The sequence below is a fragment of the Pan troglodytes genome, chromosome 3 (assembly GCF_028858775.2).
Source record: "Pan troglodytes isolate AG18354 chromosome 3, NHGRI_mPanTro3-v2.0_pri, whole genome shotgun sequence".
In the NCBI taxonomy this organism is placed as follows: domain Eukaryota; kingdom Metazoa; phylum Chordata; class Mammalia; order Primates; family Hominidae; genus Pan; species Pan troglodytes.
In genome coordinates, this window is record NC_072401.2 from 73,567,154 (window position 1) to 73,594,645 (window position 27,492).

General features: G+C 41.2%; 1 protein-coding gene across 5 annotated transcripts in view; it reads right to left on the reverse strand.

Annotated features, from left to right (window-relative positions):
• The window catches only part of CRACD (capping protein inhibiting regulator of actin dynamics), a 280,351-nt gene that overhangs the window by 46,932 nt on the left and 205,927 nt on the right, over positions 1–27,492 (reverse strand). For all 5 annotated transcript variants that reach the window (XM_054683105.2, XM_016951699.4, XM_016951698.4 and 2 more), the window contains one exon: positions 9,946–10,117. Coding sequence is in view for 2 of the 5 variants with exons in the window: in XM_016951698.4 (XP_016807187.4) it covers positions 9,946–10,117 (172 nt within the window). In the remaining 3 variants the exon portion in view is untranslated. The remainder of the gene's footprint in view (positions 1–9,945; positions 10,118–27,492) is intronic.

Here is a 27,492-nt window from a genome sequence, read left to right on the forward strand (position 1 = left end):
CACAATCTAAGACCTGCTGACATCATCCAACTGTGGAGTGTGAGCCTACAGAGGGAAATTCTTCCCATCCAAAAAAGGAGAAGGCTTTCTGCAGCTGCACAGTGAATGCATGCCTCAGGCCAGCCCTCCTATTCCTTATCCTTTGTCTTTTTTGGACAAGAATCATGTAATTTGGGACCATAGATATTGGGTAATTACTATGGCAATGATTAGGGATTCACTTCAGGAATAAGGAAATATAATTATAGTCCCATTTCAGCTTGTTTCCATGACAACAGGGGCAATTGCAATTGATCAGCAGTTTTCTTCCTAAACAGATCCGTGAGTCTCATTCAAATGAAATGTTAAAGAGCAATTAAATATCCTCATCAAACAAACTAGAGTTGCTGGAAGAGACTGGAGTCAGATTATCTGACTTAGAGGCTCATCCTGAACTCCTGGTATTCTATCAAAATATACGGTATTTGATAGGCTATAGTGTACCAAATTATCTGTTAATTACAAAAGAAACAGGGTACATCATACAAATTCAAGGAAGAGGAGGAAAGTTTGGAATCTCAAATGGAGAATCTTAGAATTGAAGTCAGAGGGTCATCTACTCCAGTCTGTAAGCTCAGTCCTAAGACACCACCTAAGACAAACGATCTTCTAACTTGCCTCTAAAGCCCACTTCACAGGCTTCCATGCTATTTATTCCACTCCCACGTTTCCCCATGTGGAGAAAGATCTTTCCATAAACCTCTGTAGCTGTCATTTGAATCAATTTTCCTCTGGTTCATGCTCTGGAAATAGTAGTCATCAATATCCTCTTTATCTCAATACTAATATTAACCTGCTTTTTAAAGTGCTTTATTGCAGATAGCGCAATGTCATATGCATTTTTGTCCTCCTAATAATCCTGGGAGATGAAGGGGCTAGCTAGGTTAGGGTCACACAGCTCTCGAGTGAGACACCTGGCTTCCTGAGAGGTCCCTAGCTCCTGTTCTGCTGCATTTACCACATATTGTATCTCTAAGAATCGCTATACCTCAGCAGTCCCCAACCTTTTCAGCACCAGGAACCGGTTTTGTGGAAGATAATTTTTTCATGGACAGGGGGTGGGAAGATGGTTTCAGGATGAAACTGTTCCACCTCAGGTTATCAGGCATTAGATTCTCAGAAAATGCACGCCACCTAGGTCCCTCGCATGCACAGTTCACAATAGGGTTCATGCTCCCATAAGAATCTAATGCAGCTGCTGATCTGATAGGAGGTGGAGCTCAGGCAGTAATGCTCCCTTGCCTGCCACTTACCCCCTGCTGTGCGGCCTGGTTCCTAACAGGCCACAGACCGGTACTGGTTCACCACCTGGGGGTTGGGGACCCCTGCTATAACTGATTCATCAACCTTCTTTTTCTCTAGACATATTCAGCTCAGCTCTGTTGATTTTCCTGCTTAGTACCTAATTTTTATTTAATGGGTTTTGCACCTCTTCACCATTCCCTATTCAATTTCAGCACATCCCAGCTTCCTAAGGATAGAGGATAAACAATCAAGTAAAACAGGTCCTTTCTGACTTCATCCTCTGAAAAGCAGCAAGGTCAGGTGAATCAATGCAAACAACGGTAAGCAGGGTGCCTGCACTTCAGTATAACTTCATTGGTAACATGAAGTCTCATGGCACCAACTGTGGATTCTTCCTTTTCCAGCAGGTCTGAGGGACAGTGATACTCTTTACCAAGGTGGGAAACTGGAGGCCAAATTAGATGAATATTGACTTGTCCAGTGGGAAAAGTCAGTATGGGGAAGAGCAGTAATCATGCATTCATTCATTGAATAAATGCTTACTGAATACCTGCTATGTGCCAGGCCCAGCGTTAGAGGCGGGAAATACAATGAATGGCAAGTCACAAAGATTACTTTTAGGGAAAGGTCAAGGAAGTTGTGAGAACAATGTCAGGGGAAGGGGCCTGATCTAGGCTGAGGGAATCAAAGAAAGCTTGCTCTCCTAAGGAAGGCACATTTGTGCAGAAAACTCAAGGATGGAGAGGAATTAGACAAAGGAAGGAGGTGGAGATGGGGGATGGGGCTATTCAAGAATAAAGCACTACCATGTGCAAAATGGGCAGGCTTGGATTGTAGTCACATTTCTTTTCTATTTTTTTTCTTTTTATTATACTTTAAGTTTTAGGGTACATGTGCACAACGTGCACGTTTGTTACATGTGTATACATGTGCCATGTTGGTGTGCTGCACCCATTAACTCGTCATTTAACATTAGGTATATCTCCTAATGCTATCCCTCCCCCCTCCCCCCACCCCACAACAGGCCCCAGTGTGTGATGTTTCCCTTCCTGTGTCCATGTGTTCTCACTGTTCAATTCCCACCCATGAGTGAGAACATGCGGTGTTTGGTTTTTTGTCCTTGCGATAGTTTGCTGAGAATGATGGTTTCCAGCTTCATCCATGTCCCTACAAAGGACATGAACTCATCATTTTTTATGGCTGCATAGTATTCCATGGTGTATATGTGCCACATTTTCTTAATCCAGTCTATCATTGTTGGACATTTGGCTTGGTTCCAAGTCTTTGCTATTGGGAATAGTGCCGCAATAAACATACGTGTGCATGTGTCTTTAGAGCAGCATGATTTATAGTCCTTTGGGTATATACCCAGTAATGGGATGGCTGGGTCAAATGGTATTCTAGTTCTAGACCCCTGAGGAATCGCCACACTGACTTCCACAATGGTTAAACTAGTTTACAGTCCCACCAACAGTGTACAAGTGTTCCTATTTCTCCACATCCTCTCCAGCACCTGTTGTTTCCTGACTTTTTAATGATCGCCATTCTAACTGGTGTGAGATGGTATCTCATTGTGGTTTTGATTTGCATTTCTCTGATGGCCAGTGATGATGAGCATTTTTTCATGTGTCTTTCGGCTGCATAAATGTCTTCTTTTGAGAAGTGTCTGTTCATATCCTTCACCCACTTGTTGATGGGGTTGTTTTTTCTTGTAAATTTGTTTGAGTTCATTGTAGATTCTGGATATCAGCCCTTTGTCAGATGAGCAGATTGCAAACATTTTCTCCCATTCTGTAGGTTGCCTGTTCACTCTGATGGTAGTTTCTTTTGCTGTGAAGAAGCTCTTTAGTTTACCCAAGATGGCCGAATAGGAACAGCTCCAGTCTACAGCTCCCGGCATGAGTGACGCAGAAGATGAATGATTTCTGCATTTCCATCCGAGGTACCAGGTGCATCTCACTGGGGATTGTCGGACACTGGGTGCAGAACAGTGGGTGTAGTCACATTTCTAACACTAATAGCACTGTCACCTCTTTGAGCCTGTTTCCCCATTTATAAAGTGAAGGTATGGGATCAGAACTAAACATTACCCTAAACCACTAATATTTTATATTCGCACCAGCAATGTGTGAGGGTTCCAATCCCTATATATCTTCATCAACACTTGTTACTGTCTATCTTTTTTGCCTGTACCCTTCCTAATGAGTGTGAAATAATATCTCATTTGTGGTTTTGATTTGTACTTCCCTGATGGCTAATGATGTTGAGCAAGTATGGTTTATGTGTTAATTGATATTTTTATATCTTTTGTGGAGCGATGTCTATTAGAATACTTTGCCCATTAAAAAAAAATTTGGGGAGGGGGTCATTTTATTATTGAGTTGTGGGAGTTTTGTTTTTTATTTTTACTTATTCTGAATATGACTTACAAATATTTCCATCCATTCTGTGGATTGTTTTATAACTTTCTTGATGATATCATTTGTAACACAAAATTTAATTTTGATGTAGTCCAACTTTTCTGTTTTTCCTTTTGTCACTTGTGCTTTTGGTACCTAAGAAACCACTGCCTAATTCAAGGTCATGGAAATTTACTTTTTCTTTTAAGAGTTTTATAATTTTAATTCTTACATTTAGGTCTGTGATCCATTTTGAGTTAATTTTTGTATATGATGTAAAAAAGGTTCCAATTTCATTCTTTTGCATGTGGCTATCCAATTGTCCCGGAAATATTTGTTGAAAAATTCTTCTTTGCCCATTGAATTGTCTTAGCACTCTTATTGAAAATCAATTGACCACAAACGTAAGAGTTTATTTCTGAACTCTCAATTCAATTCCATTATCTTTATATCTATCCTTATACCAGTACTGCACTGTTTAGATTACAGTAGCTTTGTAGTAAGTGTTTTAAATGGAAAGTGTGAGTCTTCCATCTTTGTTCTCCTTTTTCAATGATGTTTTGGCTATTCTGGGTCCCTTGCAATTCCATATGAATTTTAGGATCCACTTGCTAATTTCTGGGGGAAAAAAGACAGCTAGGATTTTGATGGGGACCACATTGAATCTGTAGCTCAATTTGGGGAGTACTGTCATATTAACAATATTATGTTTTCCAATAGATGAACACGGGATGTCTTTCCATCATTTCAATCTTCTTTAATTTCTTTCAATGATATTTTGTCATTTTTAGTGTACAAGTCTTGCACTTCTTGGTTAAACTTATTCCTAAGTCGTTTATTCTTTTTGATGCTATGTAAATGGAATTGTTTTCCTAACGTCATTTTTAGATTATAAATTGCTAGAGTACAGAAAAACAATTGAGATACAAAAACTCCAATCTTGCATCCTATAACCTTGCTCAATCTTGTTTATTAGTCTAATAGCTTTCTGTGTGTGTATTTCTTAGGACTTTCTATATATACAATCATGGCATCTGCAAATACAGTTTTATTTCTTCCTTTCTAAGATTAATGCCTCTTATTTCTTTTTCTTTTCTAAATGTCTCAGCTATTGCCAACAGTATAGTACTGTAGAATACAGTGTTGAATAGAAGGAATGAGATAAGAAACCCTTGTTTTGTTCCTGATCTTAAGGGGATCACATTCATTTTTCATCATTAAATATGATATTAGCTGTGGATTTTTCAGATGCTCTTTATCAAGTTGAAGGAGTTTCCTTCTATTTCCAGTGTTGTCTATTTTTTTTTATAAATCATGAAAGGATGTTGGATCTTGTCAAATAGTTTTTCTGCATTTATTGAGATGATCACATGGTTTTTATCCTTTATTTTATTAATATGGTATATTACATTGATTGGCTTTTTTATGTTAAACCAACCTTGCACTCCTGGGATACATCCCATTTGGTCATGTTACTTAATCCTTCTTACATGTTGTTGGAGTCAGGCTACTAGTTTTTTCTTAAGGATTTTTGTGTCTATTGTCATAAAGGATATTGGTCTGTGGAGTTTTTTTCTTGTGATATCTTTGCCTGATTTTAATATGAGGATAACACTGGCCTCACAGAGTTGGAAAGTTCCCTCCTATTCTATTTGTCATATTCCTTCTTCCATGAAAATTTCTGCTTATGCCATTATCTGACAGGTTCATGCCTTCCCTCTCAGCTACTCCATGTCCTGCCCATCATTTGGAGTCAGCTCAAGGCCTCCTCATTCCTGAACTCTTTCCCGACTGTTCCAGTCCAAGTGAGCTCATCTTCTCCAGAACCCCTTCACATCTCACTGTGCTTACATCTGGCACTTAATATAAAGTGTTGTACTTATGCATGATGTAACAAACACTGGGTGTTCAGTAGAAACTGGAAGCAGGACAAGTAGAGTCCCAGTAAGTATCAGAGCCTCAATCAGGCAGCTGGAGGCAGGCAGACATCTGAGCCTAGTGACTCAGGACCAGTATGATGATTCAGGGCCATATGAGTAGCTCCCTAGTGAGGCAGCAGCCTCCTTGAGAGGCACAGTAGTGGATGCTTAAGAATGCACTCTTTATTGCTTGAATAGTGGTTCAGGGATTTATAAGCTGTATGACCTTAGGCAAATTACTTGCTAGCCTTAGTTTTCTCATCTTTGAACTGTTGATAATAATATCAATCTTAAATAGTTGTGGTAAATATTATATGAGTTCACCTATGCAAAAGTGAATACATTGTAATAACTTCAATTAGTGGTATCTTTAATACATGCCATTGGATATTCTCAGTGGAAAAAGGGCCTATGGTCAAAGGAATATTGAAATACTGCATACTACATCCTTCTTCCTAGGGATTCACAGGACACATTCGCATAGTAAAAGTTCTGTCGAGTCCCACATAAAGAATCCTATTTAATTTGTTTTTGTTCAGAATTCCCCAAACCTATTTACCAAGATGACCCTCTCCCTCTTTTAAAATTTAACAACTGTTTTAACACGCCTTTGCGAACATAATATTAGTTGTGTTTAATTAAGAAAAGAAATCACATTAGATTCTTAAAAATGGATCATGTTTTATTGCTTTGCTTTTCCCAAGGAATGTATAATTTAAAAGCAGCAGCCTAGGAGAGAGAAAGGCTTCTAACCTAGAGAAAGAAAAGAATGCTTTAAAAACCCAAAGGAAATGGAAATTTTCAGGCAGAAGGAGCAGATCAATAAGGAGCTATTCTCGGTCATGGGAACATTTCTAGAATTTCAGATTCTTGGGAGTTTGACAGGATGTTAAAGTTCAGCTCCCTTCAATTCCCACCCAGTGCCGAAATCCCACCTTCACTGGCCTCAACCTTTGTGGGCACATGCCAAGCCTCCCATTTTCAGGCGTTCTAATTAGGAAATTCTCCCTCACATCGGGCTGAAATCTACCTTCTTGTAACCTCTACCCAAAATCACGTTAATGGAGCTTTGAGTTTTGTGCTTTTGTGAGAACTGTCCATTTTGGAGATAGCAAATAAAATGTACAGAAAATTTTTTGAATCATTACACAATGTAAAGTAACAGTCTGTTAATTGAACCATGAACTAAAAATAAGAATTTCTGAAAAGAACATTTTTCATTTTCTCCATCTGTAAATAAGGCAAATAATTAGAAGCTCAGTTATACTATAATCAACATATGTAGTATTTACTTTGTAGGTGAAATTACTTTGCAATTGTCAATTCCCTAGAAAAGAGAAATACGTATTTTTTAATTACTTCTATTTTCCTGTGCTTCTAACTTTTTTTTTCTATGTTGTCCAGGCTAGAGTGCAGTAGCTATTCATAGACATGATCATAGCGCACTATAGCCTTGAACTCCTGGCTCAAATGATCTTCCCACCTCAGCCTCCCGAGCAGCCGGGATTAAAGGCACTTGCTGCCACACCTTGCTGTGTTTCTATCCTAATTTTTTTTTAACTTTTATTTTACGTTCAGGGGTACACGCGAAGGTTTGTTACGTAGGTAAACTCAAGTCACAGGGGTTTGCTGTACAGATTATTTCATCACCCAGGTATTAAGCCCAGTAAATTATCTTTTCTGCTCCTCTCCCCCCACTCACCCTCCACACTCAAGTAGATTCCAGTGTCTGTTGTTCCCATCTTTGTGTCATGAGTTCTCATCATTTAGCTCCCACTTATAAGTGAGAACATGCAGTATTTGGTTTCCTGTTCCTGCATTAGTTTGCTAAGAATAATAGCCTCCAGCTCCATCCACGTTCCTGCAAAACACATGATCTTGTTCTTTTTTGTGGCTGCAAAGTATTCCATGGTGCATATGCACTACATTTCTTTATCCAATCTGTCACTGATGGGTATTTAGGTTGACTCTATGTCTTTGCTATTGTGAACAGTGCTGCAATGAACATTTGCACGTGTGTGGCTTTATGGTAAAATGCTTTATACTCCTCTGGGTATATACCCACTAATTTTTTAAATATTTAAAGTGACATTTTAAAAATTAATAGTCCAAAGCTTATCCTTTTATATCCTTACTTATGAGATGAGTTTATTATAAAAAGAAGTGTTTAATTAAAATATAGTACACATCTCATAAATGCAGGTTTGTGGACAAGAGTCAATAATGAGGACAGGTGACATTATTAGAAATGCAGCTATTTGATCCAAAGTGGAATTTCCCAAGGCTTTGTAAAACCTGAAACCTTACAGAAAACCCCAAGAAGTTAACAGAATATAAGACTTAAATGGGAAGAGAACCTCCAGGGTCCACATTCCTGTAAGAGTCCAACATGGCTCAATATGAAATCAGACTTGGCAAAACTATGCTATACCTACTATACTACAAAAATGATGGGTTGTGTTTCCATAGAACTGTCCCTCTAAGGGAGAACTTTCTAGACTTGACCTCATTTTGTATTAAACTGCCACTTACTCTCATTTTACTATCTGTTCCTCATCCTGATACCGTGAGGCCAAAAAGTTCACTCTCTTATTTTACAATTGAAAACCTGAAGTAAAATCAAAATGGATTCAAACTGCACACTCCTTGACTATCCACTGGGACAACATTCCAACAGCTGAGTGAGTTAGCACTAGCTGTGCTCTACTTTCAGTTACATCTTTCCCTGCGTCAAATTAAATCATTTTCTTACCCTACAGAGTAAAGACAATAGAAAATAAACACAGGGCTGTCAAGGAAAAGAGTCAGTATCAGGACTAACAAATGCTGTTGCTGAATATTTGCTGTAAAAGTTAATGTGTACCACTGGTCTGAGGGTTTTGTAATTTAGACAACAGCAGTGTTCATTAGAATTTACTTACTGACACACACCACAGAGGATATTTTTGTCTCTGTCCTTGAAGCACGGTGAGAATATCACAGATGATACCATCTATTCCTTCCACTTAGCTTATGCAGTGTCAGGCATTCATGGAAAACATTTTTTTGAGCACGTAATACAAGGCTGAATGAAACCTAGTCCCTGACTTCATGAAACTGACAGTCAAGTGAAGAAGACAGAAGCAAATCAATAATTTCCACAGAAAGTGACAAGTTTTCTGCTGAAACCAGACACACGATGCTACAAGAACACAGGCAAGGGCAAATAAATCAGATGGGGTTGTCGGAAAAGGTTTCTCAGAGGAGCTGGTTTCTAAGCTGTCAGTATCAGAGTTTAACCAGCTCTGATACTGACTTCAATTCCAAGCACTCAGGTAAGAAAGTACTTCCTGACCCTACTTTTCTGAGTTCCTGACACTGTCACACCCAGATTTAGTGCCTGTGTTCTAAGAGGCGGGGAAAGAAAGAAGGAAGGAAGGAAGGGAAGAAAGGGAGAAGTGGGGGAGAGAGAGGGAAGAAAGGAGGGAGGGAAGGAGGAAACGAGGGAGGGAGGGAGGGACGTAGGGAGGGAGGAAGGAAGGAAGGAAGGAAGAAGGGAAGGAAGGCAGGCAGGCAGGCAAAAGCTGCATCATAAACAGGCTCCAGAAGTTGCTAGAGATGGCCAGGGGTATGAAGGGTGACCACCTGTGCCTGAGCAACCTGCATCCTCAACAAGGGTGTAAAGTCTAGCCTATGACAACCTTTCTATTTGTAAAGCAATGGCATAAGGAAACACAGTCTTCTTCAATCTGAGGAACCCTGGTGAGCCAAGCCAGTGAAATGTTGCCTCCTTCCACAAACAAGAGCAGCGAAATGAATGTCCAATTCCTGTGCACTCCCAGAAAATGAGGTCAGACTCATTTGATAACTCCCCAAGGTGACTTCTCCATGCAGAATACACCAAGTCTTACACGTTCCCAGAGATGGAACCCATTTGTGATCCTTTTTTTTTTTTTTTGAGGCAGAGTCTCACTCTGTCACCCAGGCTGGAGTGCAGTGGCATGATCTCAGCTCACTGCAACCTCCACCTCCTGGGTTCAAGCAAGTGATTCTTGTGCCTCATCCTCCTCAGTACCTGGGATTACAGGTGTACACCACCATACCTGGCTAATTTTTTTGTACTTTTTTAGTAGAAACGGGGTTTCCCCATGTTGCCTAGGCTGGCCTTGAACTCCTGACCTCAAGTCATCTGCCCGCCTCGGCCTCCCAAAGTGTTGGGATTACAGGAGTGATCCCAATGCCCTGCCCCGTTTGGGATTCTGTTCTTGTCTCCTGGAACCAAAAACAGCACCTACTTCCTTTGGGATCCCATTCCCCACCCTGGGACTCCACCAAAGATCTGAAAGGAAAGTGCAAGTTATTACCTTAGATTGTCTTCCAGGGTCTCCTCATCCGAAGAGAAGGTCCCATTGCTGACACTCTGGTGAGAGTAACTCTTCTTCCCCAACGACAGCGCCCGGAACAGCGAAGGGTCTTTCTTTTTCCTTTTGCCAAACAACTTTTTAAAAGGCTGGAATTTGCCTCCCTTCTTCTTGTCTGTGGATTGTAAAATAAACACATGCTGCAGTGTGGCAGGGCTGCACTTCCAAGCCTAAGGAGCAAATTATAACCCAGCTGCCTCCGGCCAAAGGAGACAGGGCAAAGGGCGGCCATCAGCCTGAATGAGCGACCAAGCCCTGTGCCAGGAATGTCGGAGCCAGCCCCAGCGCGATCCATGCACAGGGAGACAGAGCACGAGCCAAAGGCATGGTGAATCTTCTGTCCCCCAGGCTCCCAAGAAACATCTGGGGAGAACAAGAAGAGGTTCCAAGTGGCCAGGGAATGGTGGCTCATGCCTGTAATCTCAACACTTTGGGAGGCTGAGGTGGGAGGAGCATTTGAGCCTAGGAGTTTGAGACCAGCCTGGGCAACACAGTGAGATCCCATCTCTATAAAATATAAGAAAATTAGTCGGGTTGGTGGTGCACGCCTTTAGTCTTGGCTACTTAGGAAGCTGAGGCTGGAGGATTGATTGAGCCTGGGAAGTTGAGGCTGAGTGAGCTGTGATCACACCACCGCACTCCAGTCTGAGCAACAGAGTGAGACCCTGTCTCAAAAAATAAATAAATAAATAAAATAAAAAAGAAAAAGAAAAGATTTCAAGCTTCATGGTGGCCAGCACAGCACCTCTTTGCACATGCAATAAGGCAGTGCCTGCTTTCTTTAACAAAGCAGATAGCCAAATGCCCTTCTCCACTGAAGAGGCTGAGAAAAACACTTAAGTCAGATAGTTTTTTTTTTTTTTTTTAATATTTTTATCTCTATCTACACATATCTCCAGTTTGAGGGTCATTCTGTTTTGGCCTTTATTAGATACAGAAGATAACTGCCAACTCCTGGCATAAGCTTTGCCCCCTAATTCCCTCTATCCCCATATATTTCCAGTTTATTTCCCTTGTCTCTTTTTAAAATCTACTATGAAGAGCCCCAAAGGAGTTGCTATGAACATCTTCCCATATATTACTTCATTAGTCAGGAACTAGGCTTGCTGCCAACATTTGTTAGAGGTATTTTAGGTAATACCTTTCAGTCCTCCGCCTTTGGATACAAATTCCTTCATGTTATTCCACTCTTTCCTTGGAAAAGAAAGTGTAAGTCACCCTCTACCAGAAGCAGCATCTTCCTGGATGTTTCGTTTTTCTTTAAGAAGCTTAAAGAGCCACCTTTCTAGTGGTCTGACAACTATTTTTTAAAACTTTTTTTTTTTTTTTTTTTTGAGATGGAGTTTCACTCTTATCGCCCAAGCTGGAGTGCAATGGCACGATCTTGGCTCCCTGCAACCTCTGCCGCCCGGGTTCAAGTGATTCTCCTGTCTCAGCCTCCCGAGTAGCTGGGATCACAGGCGCCTGCCACCACGCCTGGCTAACTGTGTGTGTGTGTGTGTGTGTGTGTGTGTGTGTGTGTGTGTGTTTAGTAGAGACGGTGTTTCACCATGTTGGCCAGGCTGGTTTTGAACTCCTGACCTCAAATGATCCGTCCGCCTTGGCCTCCCAAAGTGCTGGGATTACAGGCGTGAACCACTGGGCCTGGCCTAAAAACATGTCTTAACCCTTACTATGTACCACGGCTCTAAGAACTTTATAAATATTAACTCAGTCAATCCTCACAACAATCCTATTACATTGACACTATTAACATGCCCATTTTACAGATGAGGAACCTGAGACACGAAGAGATAAAATAGCATGCCTACATCACAGGAAACATATCTTTGAACAGGGAGTAAGAAGTTTTGAGAGAGAAGTAAAGATAGAGGCTCGCAACGAGAACTGAAAAACACCTGCACAAAACGCACAGATACAACTCCCCCACCTTCCACCCAGCTGACTATCAGAGGCCCCAGAGCTCTGCTGGCCAGATCCATAGAGGAATCCAGGCACACAAATGAGGTCAGTGAGGAAACAAGCCAGACATCTCATTTCCTCTGTGATCTTCGATTTTGGCCTTACTGAGATGTCACAGAAAATTTGAAGTGCTGCCAGATGTGGTGGCTCACACCTGTAATCTCAGTTACTCGGGAGGCTGAGGTGGGAGGATCATTTGAGCCCAGGAGTTCAAGACCACCGTGGGCAATATGAGACCCCATCTCTTAAAAAAAAAAAAAAAGAAAAAAGAAAAAGAAAATTTGAAGAGAAGAAGTGGTTCAAACTATTTCATCCTAAGCAGCGGCATAAGGTGCTGAGGATGCAGACAGAATAATAACCAATTACAAAAAGACAATCATCTGGGAGCATTAGTACAGGTGCAAACAGAGCCTCCAACATCAGTGGTCCCCTGAAACAACGTTGTGTCAGATCACATTTAAAGGAAAGGATATTTAAAACATATCAGATGCCTGCTATACATATGCATTGTGCTAGGTACAAAAAAGAGTTAAATTATTTTTACTGTGTATTATTTGAAAGACAGGAAAGTGTGTGATATAGTTTGGATGTTGTTCCCTCTACATCTCATGTTGAATTGTAATCCCCAATGTTGGAAGTGGGGCTTGGTGGGAGGTGACTGGATCATGGGGGTGGATCCCTCATGGCCTGGTGCTGTCCTCGTGATATTGAATGAGTTATTGTGTGATCTGGTTGCTTAAAAGTGTGGAACTTACAAAATTAGCCAGGTGTGGTGGCGTGTGCCTGTAGTCCCAGCTACTCAGGAGGCTGAGGCAGGAGAATCACTCACACCTGGGAGGCGAAGGCTGTAGTGAGCAGAGATCATGCCACTGTACTCCAGCCTGGGTGACAGAGCGAGACTCTGTCTCAAAAAAAAAAAAAAAAAAAAAGTGTGGCACCTCCCACTAACCTTGCTCCTGCTTTTGCCATGTGTCATGCCTGCTCCTACTTTGCCTTTCGCCCTGTAGAGCTCCCTGAAGCCTCCCCAGAAGGCAAACAGATGCTGGCACCATGCTTCCTGTACAGTCTGTAGAACTGTGGACCAATTAAATTTTTTTTTTTTTTACTTTGCGACAGGGTCTCACTCTGTCGCCCAGGTTGGGTGCAGTGGCACGATCTTGGCTCACTGTAACCTCCACCTCCTGGGTTCAAGCAATTCTCGTGCCTCAGCCTCCTGAGTAGCTGGGATTACAGGCGTGTGCCACCACCCCTGGCTAATTTTTATATTTTTAGTAGAGACGGGGTATCACTGTGTTGGCCAGGCTGATCTCCAACTCCTGACCTCAATTAATCTGCCCACTTCAGCCTCCCAAAGTGCTGGGATTACAGGCATGAGCCACCATGCCCGGCCACCTCTTTTCTTCATAAATTACCCAGTTTCAGGAATTTCTTTATAACAATGCAAGAATGGCCTAACACATCATGTAATACAATTGAGATATCATTTAAAAATGGTTTACAAAAAATGGAGGGTTTGATTTCAGAATGTTTGTATCTTTTCATTGGTTATTTATTCAGAAGCGAATATAGGCCAGTGATTTTCATGACACCTACTTTAGGTTCTTATCAATAAAATCTCCAATGAATAATATTTAAGAACTATAATCAGTAGTTTCTGAAGATCATCCAAGAGCATTAGGCGTGTGTTAAAATAATGTCCTTACAAAGGTTGATTTTTAAAAATTTAAATGTAAAAACATTCTGTAAAGCACCACAGGTATCATTATTGCACTATTCTATAACTGATCTTTGGCAATGACTGCTGTATTAATTGAAAACTTTCTCTACGACTGTCCAAGGCTGAAAATATGTAAACAATGCCTGATTTCTAGTTTGGCAGCATCACAGTAAGTGGTCAAATGGCTATTTATATTATATTCCACTTATTTCCAAAGTAAAATTATTTTTTCCTTTTATATCAGTTGCCTTTTCCCCACTAAATATCAAACCCCCAAATTTCTATCTTTTTAAAAATAATTTTTTTTACAGCTGCTTTTTTTACCCAACACTGCTCCTTGACTATAACCCCAAAATTTCTAATCAGAAACATTCCAAAATACAATAGCAACATTATAAGAATATCAATTATGACATCATTATCCCAGCCTGGGTCCACAGATTTAGCTTTTGAGATAAGCAGAGAATTGTAGATTATGTTATAATTTATTGATTAGAAAAAAAGTTCATCATTGCCATGAAGTCAGGGGAATTTGATAATGTTCAGTTGAGGTTTACTTTGAGTTAACTCTAAATAAAGATATTAAATTATAGTTTTCTAAACAGGTTACTCATCTATTTAACCAACAGGTAATCTCTGCACGTCAGCTAAGAGGGTTGATGAGGTCCTCTGTGTCACCTCACTGTTGTGAATGGTGGAATCTACTATGTAAATTGTTTGCTGCACTGGTCACATTGTTGGGGGAAACAGAAAGTGAACAGGCTCTGGAAGGAGCTGAATACACACAAGGATGAGAAAAAGGCTGGGAGAGGGTGCCATCATTTGGAAGCCTTAGTTCTGAGAACTGGGAGGGTTTTGGCAGCAGAGAATGGCCTCCTTCAGGTGGCCCATTTATAGAGCTAGCCTACTTGAGGACTGTTTATCAAAAAGGTACCCTATCATTCTGTGCCACACTTAATATGGGCAATCACTTAACACAAGTACACACGCATCACCCTGGAAAATGGAACAAAGTCCAAGTGTCAGACAGTGCACTTATAATCACATGGGAACGCTGTTTCAGCAATGCCTTAGTTATTATCAGGACGGTGAAAGAACAGTAAAACCTAACTGGATTCTCCACCCAACAACCAATTCTTCTTACCGTAAGAAAAAAAGAGGTCCTAAGTCCTACAAACACCAATTTCCCTTCAAAGGAGGACTCAGAACATAGATGCTATCATTAAAAGTCTGCTCCAAAGTCTTATTAGTGTATGGTGACATCTCATTTATGAAAACTAATTTCCCCTTCCTCATTTCCAAAATCAGTAATACACTTTCCACCAGAAATATCTTTAAATGTTAAATAAATTGGCCAGGCGCGGTGGCTCATGCCTGTAATCCCGGCACTTTGGGGGGCTGAGGCAGGCGGATCACGAGGTCAGGAGTTTGAGACCAGCCTTGCCAACATCGTGAAACACCGTCTCTACTAAAAATACAAAAAAAATTAGCTGGGCGTGGTGGCTGGTGCCTATAATTCCAGCTACTTGGGAGGCTGAGGCAGGAGAATTGCTTGAACCCGGGAGGCAGAGGTTGTAGTGAGCCGAGATCGCACCACTGCAATCCAGCCCGAGCGACAGTGCGAGACTCCGTCTCAAAAAAAAAAAAAAAACTTAAATAACTTTAAAAGTGTATTTAATGGTTATTTTATTATTGACTGTGGTACTTGATCAATTTTCTAGCATTGACTTCCTGAAAAGACTCAGAAATTACATTTTAGCCCATCCTACATTCAGGAAGCAAAACTTAAGTGACATTAGTAGGAAATAAAATTTTATAAACTAGGTAAGGAGTTATACTCTTATTTGATTCCCCAATTGATAATCTCAAATATAAGATCTCTCATGTCAAAAAAGCAAGTTCTCAAAGCTTTACAATCCTATGTTGCATGACCATTATGAAAACCTGAGCATATGTCTATTAGCAACCACTAGATAAACTATTTTATGATCAGTTTATGATGCTGGGGCAGTATTAGCAGTTTGTCTCCACAGAATCAACTGGATTAAGTACATGGTCATCAGTAGCAGCTATTTTCTTGATAAATAACAACTGCTGATGTGAATGTTTTTGTGGTACACAGATGGGGCCTAAAAGATAGAAGCAATTTTAACAATGTAGTGAAACAGAGCACGTCTGCAATGCTAATGGGAAATATTCCAGAACAACTGCCATATAGAAGTATAATTTAGCAAAGTGTTCTCCAACACTGTAGTATTTAAGATGGCATTTTAGACTTTTACAACACAAAATTTACTTTTGTCGGGTGGTTGGGCAGTGGGAAGAAGGGGACAGGAGGGAAGAAATGTTACTATCAATTTATTTTTCCTCACTGCAGCTCTAGTTAAGGGTTAAATATGTGGGCCCCAGAGACAAGAGGACTTGCCTCAAATCCTGATCCCATCTTTTACTAGCTATGAAACATCTGCTTACCAGCCTCTCTAGAAATTTGCCATCTTAAGCTGTAAGATTGAATTTATAGGAAAAAAGGCAGTGTTTGCCACATTTTCTTAATATTTCAGCATTTTTCTGTTGTAATTTTCCTTATGAAAGAACTTACATATGCATCTATACTGCTTCAGGGATCATAGTAATTTTCATTTTTTAAGTACTGAATTGAATTAATTTATTTTCATCATCCAATAATTACTTCAGGTTTTTTTTTTTCATTTAAAAAAGTGCTCATTATCCATTATTTCAAGGGTATGATTACATACCATTTGATGGCTGCATCATCATAATTACTAGTTTATATAGAAGATTCTAAAAATTAAAAATCACTAGGGAAGTCAAGCAAATCTGATTCATTTTCCATTTGTCATAAGGATGCAATTCCTACATTTTCGTTTCTACACCTACAATAATAAAAGCATCCAATTCCTCTGCATTGGATTTCTAGGATATGCTTCCGAGTGAGGAACAGAAATGTGCTACGATAGTCCCTTTTAAGCATCATAAATGTCTTACTCCAGGATTTATCAGAATGTGCCCTATGGGTTGGTACCAGTACATTTTTGAGAATCCAGGCAAAATAAAGTTAAATCTGTTTGTTTACTATGGGACCTTTCAGAGTCTTTAATATGCTGTTATCGCATTTGCTCTCCAAAAGAGCAGAGGATATGCAGGGCTTCCTAAACTTGTTTGGAATTTCAGCCTCAGATGCCTTGTTTGGCCTTGGAAACTTGACTTTCTCAACAACCAGTGAGACTAGGGTTCCTGTGAACACACTTTGGGAAACAGCCTTCATTATTTCTTTAAAACATGTTTTCTTTTCTTTGGTACCATATATTTCATACACACACACACACACACACACACACACACACCTCTCCTCTATACCCCTGAGCACACTGCTCAGTAAAGATGAATGAGTTGACAAGCATTTTGGGCTACTTTGGTTAAATAATGTTTATTTCAACTTCTGATTTCAAACATGTATACAACAATGGCCTGAATCCCATAATTTTACTAAGTTAAGGAGAATTTTGTGATCCTTTTCTTAGCTCTGGAATATCTGAATATTTCTGAGAAGAAACTGCTAAGAAAAATGACTAGACATACACTGGCATGCACAAGTCCTCTGTGGCTGTCAGAGTTTTGCTGGGACCCATAATCCCAGCACATTTCCATTATGACGGAGGAGCTGGCCACATGTCAGATAGGCTGTGCTCCCCAGGGCCATGCTATGACAAGGCTGAGGACTGAGACTTTACTTCCAGGAGGCATGAGGTAAGGTGAGCATGGCAGCTTGTCCAGTGACAAGAGGAAAGAAGAAACGGTTTTCTCTTTTTCTGGGGGAAGCGTGGAGGAAAGAAGATATTTGTTGCGGGAAGTCAGGGACCCCGAACAGAGGGACCTGCTGAAGCCATGTAGAAGAACATAAATTGTGAAGATTTCACGGACATTTGTTAGTTCTCCAAATTAATACTTTTATAATTTCTTATGCCTGTCTTTACTGCAGTCTCTGAACATAAATTGTGAAGATTTCATGGACATTTATCACTTCCCCAATCAATACTCTTATAATTTCCTATGCTTGTCTTTACTTTAATCTCTTAATCCTGTCATCTTTGTAAGCTCAGGATGTATGTTGCCTCAGGACCCTGTGATGATTGTGTTAACTGCACAAATTGTTTGTAAAGCATGTGTGTTTGTTCAGGTCCCTGAACAGATGGTGAGAGGCCCAGGGGTCAGAGGCAGAGAACATGGGGACCAGCCCCTTTCAGGGAATACCAGGTCCTGGACATTTAGGTACATAGGCTATGGCATATGTGGCATATGTGGTATATGTGGTATATGTGGTTAGGCTTCTAATGCAGGCCTAAAACTTGGATTTGCTTCCTTCTCAATGTGATGAAATTCTCTCTCTCTTTTTTTTAAGGATTATAAGGTAGACTTTATTCAGGGGGACTACTATAATGGGGTTTTGTAGTAGGGGAGTGATATGATTTAGCTCTGTCCCCATTCAAATCTCATGTTGAATTCTGATCCCGAGTGTTGGAGGCGGGGCCTGGTGGGAGATGACTGAATCATGAGGGCAGATTTCTCCCTTGCTGTTCTCATGATAGTGAGTGAGTTCTCATAAGATCTGGTTGTTTAAAAGTGTGTAGCATTTTCCCCTTCGCTCTCTCTCTCCTGCCGCCATGTGAAGATGTGCCTGCTTCCCCTTTGCCTTCCACCATGATTGTAAGTTTCATGAGGCCTCCCCAGCCATGCCTTCTGTACATCCTGCAAAACTGTGAGTCAATTAAACCTCTTTTCTTCATAAATTACCCAGTCTCAGGTATGTCTTTATAGCAGTGTGAGAACAGACTAATACAGAGAGAGAGATCGGGCACAACTCAACGTGATGAAATTCTACTCATTCTTCAAGACCTATGTCCTTAAAATTTTCCCAAGCCCCCAACTCCAGTGATAATTCATCACACCTTCCTCCAGCTTCTGTGTGCTTTGCTCATGTTTCTCTTGTGCCAGCCCATGTGTGAATTGATCTTTAAAAAATATTTTTTAAATATTCCCTCCAAATTTCATATTTTAAGGTCCTAACTCCCAGCACCTCCGAATGCGAATATTTGGAGATAGAGTCTTTAAAAGGTAATTAGGTTAAATAAGCTAGGTAGGGTGGGCCACAATCCAATACGACAGGTTCTCTCATAAGAGGAGGAGATTAGGACACAGACATACACTGAGGGAAGGCAATATGAAGACATAGGATAAGATGGCCATCTACAAACCAAGGAAAGTGGCCTCAGAAGGAATCATTGCTGCCAACACCTTGATCTTGAACTTTTGCCTCCAGAACTACAAATATATAAATTTGTATTGTTTAAGCCGCCTAGTCTGTGGTACTTTGTTATGGCAGCCCTCACAAACTAATACACCATGTTATAGTTGTGTGACATTTAAGAGATCACCTTGGACCTGCTGTTTTGTAACTGTGCCTTCACACCTTTACACATTTTCTTCTACCTGGAATGACTTTCTCCTTTGCCTAGAGAACTCCTAACCACTCCCCGCAAACACAATCCAGGTGTCACATTCTCTAGAAAGCCTGCCTTGAACACTTTGGCTAGAAAGAATGACTCCTTCTTCTGTTCTCTGCTTGTGCATAGTACAGACATCTACTACAACAGCACAAAGAGTGTGGTAGCCCCTTCTAGACTTCAAGTTCCCTGGGTCTCCCAGGGACTGTGCCTTGTGTGTCTCTGCATCTGCAACACCCATCGTGATGCCTGACACAAACCAGACGCTCAACAACATAGACCTACCATTCCCTCTTCCCTTAGGGCCAGATGTGTTTTGGAAATCAGAATTTTTACAACTCTATACAGGTATATTCAGACCCTCATGGGGTCTGTGACAGCACTTTAATAATCGAAGTGCAATATTTTAGGAAAACATCAGTATTCACATTAAGCTTTGCTAACAAATGAATTTGTGCTAAACTTACAAAGAACTTTTGGGATTTTGAAAGTACAGATAAAGGACAGTGATCTCTTAATGCTCTACAGTCAGTCCTGCAATCACCCTTGTTCTGAAAGTGCAAATTTGTTTCAACGTGATTGGTATATGTTATCTCACCCTGTGAGAAACAGTAGGTCAGGAGTGTCTAATCTTTTGGTTTCCCTAGGCCACACTGGAAGAAGAACTGCCTTGGGCCACACATAAAATACACTAACACTAATGATAGCTGATAAGCTATAAAAAAAATCACAAAAAAATCTCATAATGTTTTAAGAAAGTTTATGAATTTGTGTGGGGCTGGCTGCACTCAGAGCCATTCTGGGCTGCATGTGGCCTCTAGGCCACAGGTTGAACAAGCTTACACTAGGAGAATGTAGAACACCGCACCCAGCTGAACCGAAGTGTGTAGAAATAAGACAAAACACATACATACATAACCCCAAAGACCTTCTGGATACTTCAGATCGCTGAGGTATCCAGTGATTATGAAATATGCCTATGCCCATCAACACGCAGTGTTACAGGTTTCCGTCCAATTTCAGATGACTCTCCTTCCATCACCTCACAATATTGCACAAGCTGCAACCCCTCCGACATCCAAGTCCACAGGCAAATTTTTTCAGGACTTTTTCAAGGCAAAGTGTCATATTTATTGTATTGATGTATTTCTTAACCATCTGACGTGTACAAAACTGAGCTACATTTTTCATTAGGTTTCTATCTTTTTTAGTATGTGACTCTTTTTAGTACGGTGACTCTTTTGGGTATAATGCTATATTCCCCATTTCCCCATAATCCCTGTGGTTTTCATTTCATGATTTTGCAAAGTATGTGGATTTTTAGCAATGCATATATGGCTTTATAGCAGAGCTGACTATATGCACCTAAATAGAATCTCCTGAAATAGGTTTCTACTTAACCTAGGTCTAGGCAAGGACTTATCAATAAAAATCACAACTCTTTGGCTGTTTCTTATCCTCTCCTCCCCCATCTCTCAAAACCATATCAATTTTTAGTTTTTCTAGTTTTTTTCCACTGGTCTGTTACAACCTCCTTTTATATATGTTTCACAGTTCACAGGAGAAATAAAATAATATTGAGAAACAGTAACAGAGGGCCAGGTGTGGTGGCTCACGCCTGTAATTCTAGCACTTTGGGAGGCTGAGGTAGGCAGATCACTTGAGGTGAGGAGTTCAAGACCAGCCTGGCCAACATAGTAAAACCCCATTTCTATAAAAACACAAAAATTAGCTGGGCGTGGTGGTGGGCACCTGTAATCCAAGCTACTGGGGAGGCTGAGGCAGGAGAGTCACTTGAACCCAGGAGGCAGAGGTTGCTGAGATTGCACCATTGCACTCCAGCCTGGGTGACAGAGAGTGACTCCGTCTCAAAAAAAAAAAAAAAAGAAGAAGAATCAGTAACAGAGGCGGAGATATTTTTAATGTGAAGCCTCAGTGTTTGGCCACATTTCTCCCACATGCTAGAAGATGTGTGGGTTGTGTTTCCTTCCACTGCCGGTTTCCGCCACCGCTTGAGTTTCAGAGGGTGCCGTGAATCAATGACTGACTTTGGGTGGAAAATACTGGCAGGGGAGCTGCCTGCTACTTTGCCTTGCAGCATTAGTGTGGTACCTAACTACTTCAGCAAAGGATACCCCTACACAAAGGCTGAACACATTAAAATCATGTCAGTTCTACACATAGTATTGAACACCCAACACTTGTAGGATCAGTGCTGGACCCTGCTGGCTACACTGATGGACAAAACTTTCAAGGACATCTGAGGGGTTTCAGAGAAACAGAACCAGCAGGAGGTAGAGAGGGAGAGAGGGATGGATGGACGGATGGATGGATGGATGGATGGATACACAGACAGACAGATAGACAGAAAGACAGACAGACAGATGATATATTGCAAGGAGTTGGCTCATACCAAGGCCAGGCTAGGCAAGTCTGACATCCATAGGGCAAAATTATCAGGAAGAATAGGCTGGATTCACAGCCATGGACTGAAGCTGCTGTCCAAAGGCGGAATGTATTCTCTCAGGAAAGCCTCTGCTCTGCTTTTAAAATCTTTCAATGTATTGAACCAGGCCCACCCAGATTATCTCAAGTAATCTCCCTTACTTAAAGTCAACTGACTGTGGACTTTCATTACACCTATAAAATACATTCACAAGAGCTCAATTAAACAACATTACAGTTTCATTAAATAACTGGGGACTATATCCTAGCCAAGTTGACACATCGAAAAGATCATCACACTCCACCCTTTGTCAACTTGGCATCTATACACATGTCCTTAAACGATACTTAATCTCCAAGTTTTTAATAAAGTCAATAAGAGAGTCATCCTTTCACTAACAAGATACAAGTATCCCACCTACATCTGAAATCACACTAACCCGTTCCCCCAGAAGAGGATGCAAAGTCCCTGGGTGGCGTTCACACTTCTCCTCTGATATTCTGCAACTTAAATACGGAGAGAGAAAGTTAACTATCATTATCGTATCTTATGTTAGATGATAAGTGGATAACAGAGGGAAGAAAACAAAAATGTTGGGTTAATATATATGCAAACACATTCATAACAAAATAAGGAAGAAATACTCATAACTATCAGAGTCCTTGCTTCTGCAACCAGTCATGTGGTCATGGCAGATCCTTATAGCTATCTTCCTCTGCTAACCATTCTATATTCCCTATCCTTCCACAAAAACCTCAGTTGCTTGTGATTCTTTGCTTGGTGGGAAGACTGAAACCTGCATCTCTGAGGAATCTGGGCCATTAGTCATCCTCAATTGGGTTCTGATTGTTATGGTTTTCCATTGCATTTTATCACAGGACTTGGGAGTGCTAAAAGGCCCTAAGGGATCTCCTGTATTCTAGACATGCTCTACCTCACTTCCATTGTACAGCAGCAGCTTACCCTTAGTAATCAGGACCAATCACCCCAGCCAGTCCAGCAACCCCCTGCTTTGCCTGTTGACTGAGAGGCAGGAGCCACAGGGGTCGGATGACTGTCTCAGCTTCCAGTTCAATGGAATCACTGTCCCTCCCTTTGGAACTAAGTCTCTAAGGATGGAAAACAACAATTTTCGTAGTGGATCACTGGAGTGATAGTAAAGGGAGCCACTCTTATTTCTACCCCTTGATTCCTGGACCTGTAACCAAGTACTCCATTTTTCTAAGAGAAAGAGAATGAGTTATGTTTTTAAATAACTTCTTTTCTTTTTCCTCCTTTCCCCCTGTTCCCCACCTCCTACTTAGTGCTTTAGAAATGAGTTATAACCTTTACCTTCCCCTCACCAGGCACTCCCTACAGGGCAAGCTTATCTATGCGCTTACTTAGAAACTCCAGAATTGGAACTCTCCCACCAGGAGACGGCCTCAAGAGACAACAGTCAATTTACAACCTGAAGTGTGCCCTCAACAGAATTCTCTCCCACCTAGAGAGGATCTCAAGGCAACAGCCCCCTTACAACCTAGCTCTGCCCACAATGGTGCCAGCTTGACCATCCGGTAGATGAAGTGAGTCATGCAGACCTCACATCTGCTTGCTCCCTCCCCTGCATGCCATTCATGCCAAGTCCCGCTTTAAAAGCCCCTGCTTTTTGCCCCAAAAGTGAAGCAGTACCCTTAAAGGCAGGAGCTTGTGTCTCTTCCCCTAAGCTAAGCTTTGGAATAAAGTCACTTTCTTTATACCAGACTCACTCTTGTTAATTGAACAAGAGTGTGAGCGACTGAATCTGCATTTTAATTGCAGACCCATGAATCCTGACTATGAGAGAAAGAGTGCCATATACTGGATTCAGACTTTAGAGCATATATGGTTGGGTAATATTTTGGTGAACATTATATGGGACACAAATATCTTAAAATTCTTTGCCCATTCAGAGAGATCTATCCACATACCTCTTCCCAAAGACCTTTCTGTCACAATTTTCCAATTGTATTCCTTCCAAATCTCTGACTACCCAGTCTATGAATTGGTATAGACTTGACCTCTGGTCATTTTTCCTTCCAAGCAAAATGAACAATCAGATGCACTGCTCAAAGCTCTACCCACTGGGGGGATTTCCCTTCACCACTGTCCTTCAGGGCTGTCTCAGAATGGGGCTACAGCATTATTGCTTTTGGGTGGTGCCTGCATTATTGTGCAGAACCAACTTTAAACAGGCCTGAGTTTTCTCTCCCTCAGTCAACTAGACATAGGGAACTCCCCACAAGGCCTGCAAACCAAAAAGTATCTGAGACAAGTCTCAATCAATTTAGAAGTTTATTTTGCCAAGGTTAAGAACATGCTCATGACAAAGCCTCAGGAGGTGCTGAGAACATGTGGCCAAGCTGGTTGGGTTACAGTTTGATTTTATACATTTTAGAAGTTACAAGCAGACATCAATCAATACATTAAAAGTGCACATTGGTTTGGTCTGGAAAGGCAGACAACTCAAAGTGGGGAGGTGCCTTCAGGTCATAGGTGGATTTAAAGATTTTCTGACTGGCAATTAGTTGAAAGAGTTAAGTTATTATCTAAAGTCTTGGAATCAATAGAAAGGAATGTCTGAGTTAAGATAAGGAGTTGTAGAGGCCAAGTTTCTTCTTATGCAGATGAAACCTCCTCATAGACTAGATGGTAAATGTTTCTTTTCTTTTTTCTTTTTTTTTTTTTGTTTTTTTTTCTGAGATGGAGTCTCACTCTGTCGCCAGGCTGGAGTGCAGTGGTGCGATCTAGGCTCACTGCCACCTCTGCCTCCCGGGTTCAAGCGATTCTCATGCTTCAGCCTCCCAAGTAGCTGGGACTACAGGTGTGCGCCACCATGCCTGGCTAATTTTTGTATTTTAAGTAGAGACAGGGTTTCACCATGTTGGCCAGGATGGTCTCAATCTCTTGACCTTGTGATCTGCCTGCCTTGGCCTTCCAAAGTGGTGGGATTACAGGCGTGAGCCACCATGGCCGGCCAATGTTTCTTATCAGACTTAAAAAGGTACCAGACTCTTAGTTAATCTCTCCTGAATCAGAAAAAGACCTGGAAGATCTACTATGTTTCCCCCACAAGAGACAGTTTTGCAGGCCTTTACACTTTATGAATGTGGCAGCACAATCACAGCTTACTGCAGCCTTGACCTCCTGAGCTCAAGCAATTCTCTCACCTCAGCCTCTGGAGTAGCTGGGACTAGAGGTGTGTGCCACCAAGCCCAGCTAATTTTTTTTTTTTTTTTTTTTTCTGTAGAGACAAGGTCTCATTATGCTGCCCAGGCTGGTCTCAAACTCTTGGGTGCAAGCAATCCTCCTGCCTCAGCCTCACAAAGTACTGACTACAGGTGTTAGCCACTGCACCCAGCCCGCAGGGCCATTAAAAAATGCATCAAGGCCGGGCATGGTGGCTCACGCCTGTAATCCCAGCACTTTAGGAGGCCAAGGCAGGTGGATCACCTGAGGTCAGGAATTTGAGACCAGCCTGGCCAGTATGGCAAAACCTCATTTCTACTAAAAATTTAAAAATTAGCCAGGCATGGTGGTGGGCACCTGTAATCCCAGCTACTTGGGAGGCTGAAACATGAGAATTGCTTGAACCCAGGAGGTGGAGGTTGCAGTGAGCCGAGATCGCACCACTGCACTCCAGACTGGGTGACATAGTGAGACTTCATCTCAAAAAAAAAAAAAAAAAGAACATCAAAATATACTGCAGGGTAAAATACTTCCATTTCTTTCAGAGCCTGCTACCTGTTATTTTGTAATGTATCTTATTGCCTCAAAGAGTCTGTTCCATCAGTCTTAAGATCTCTGTTTTAATGTTAACGCTGGTCAGTTGTGCCTGAATTCCAAAGGGAGAAAGGTATAATGAGGTATGACTGACCCCCCGCCTTCCCATAATGGCCTGAACTAGTTTTTCAGGTTTACTTTGGAATGCCCTTGACCAAGAAGCGGTCCATTCAATCTGTTGGGGGACTTAGAATTTTATTTTTGGTTTACATTCCATAGATATGGGCTGAGAGAAAGAAGGTAATGTAGCAAGAATGAAGACCATGGGCATTTGGGCCACTTCCTATTCAGCTTAAATGTGCCCTCAGGGCCTGCTCAAGCCAGATCTCATGTATACACCACTTCCATTTGATGATGGAGTACTGCTGTACATTCCTAACTTCATGGTGTAGTGGCTCAGACAATGCCCAGTTCACAGTAGGCAGCTCAGGCTTCATGGAAACTTGGTGGCCCATGGTTAAGCATTCAGTTTCTATTAATATTCATAACTAGGCCAAAGTTGTTTCTTAAAAGGAGAGTAGTTGTATTAGTTCGTTTTCATGTTGCTGATAAAGACATACACAAGACTGGGCAATTTACAAAAGAAAGAGGTTTAATGGACTACAGTTCCATGGGGCTGGGGAGGCCTCACAATCATGGCAGAAGGTGAAAGGCAGATCTCACATGGTGGCCGACAAGAGAAGAGAGCTTGTGCAGGGAAACTCCCTTTTATAAAACCATCTGACCTCTTGAGACTTATTTACTATCACAAGAACAGCACGGGAAAGACCTGCCCCCGTGATTCAATTATCTTCCAATGGGTCCCTCCCACAACATGTCGGAATTAATGGTGCTACAATTCAAGATGAGATTTGGGTAGGGACATAGCCAAACCATATCAGTAGTTCTCTACAGAGGATGGCAGAGTTTTGCTCCAAAATTCTAAGTGTGTGAGCTGTGAATCACCTATAGGGGCCAGCCAAGTACTCCAAACAGCATCCCTATCAGCCAGGACCCTTCAAGCAACATTGGATTTGCTGGGTCATATGGCCCAAATGGCAGAGCAACTTGAACAGCAGTCTGGACCTGTTGCAGAACATTCTCTTGTCCTGGGCCCCATTCAAAATGAGCAGCTTTTTGGTTACAAGGTAAATGGGCCAAAGTAACACACACAAATGAGAAATACGTTGCCTCCAAAATCCAAAGAAAAGCCACCAGACATGATGCTTTTTTTCTGGTTAAAAGGAGAGGTCAGATGCAACAACTTATCTTTCACCTTAGAAGGGACATCTCAACATGCCTCACAGCCCTAGACCCCTAGAAATTTCACTGACATGGATGGCCCGTAAAATTTAGTGGGATTTATTTCTCATCTTTTGGCCAGTACAGGTCTTACCAATATGTAATTGTTACTTTCTTCTCAGCAGGTCCAGGCATCATGTTTGCAAGTTTGTGGCCTCTGTGATGTTATTGCAGTGTCACTGATTTCTTTTAAAAACAAGCTAACTGATTTTTTTTTTTAAAGAGTCAGTGTCTCCATTTGGTACTCTTTGAACCATGAACTGTTAAAAATTTCAAGGTTTCTGTGTCTTTACATTAGTGCCTTCATTAAATTGAGAGCAGAATGGTGCTGATAAACCAGAAATGAGCCCTGAAGAAAAGAGTGTTTATTGAGGATTGTTGAGGAGAGGACATTTACTAACTTTTGTGGCTACCACTGGTTTAACTGCAAATGGGCTAATCAGTTAGACAGCTAGAAATCATGAGAAAAATTGTAGTAATTATTGATAACACAGAGACTCAATACAGGTTAATTAAATAACTGTTTAGTTATAGATTTCAAAATGATTTCTTTGGCCAATTTTTAGTATTTTTTTTTTTTTTTTTTTTTTTGAGATGGAGTCTCACTCTGTCACTTAGGCTGGAGTGCAGTGGCACAATCTTGGCTCACTGCAACTTCTGCCTCCTGGGTTCAAGTGATTTGCCTGCCTCAGTCTCCCGAGTAGCTGGGACTATAGGTGCCTGCCACTACTCCGAGTTATTATTATTATTTTTTTTTTTTG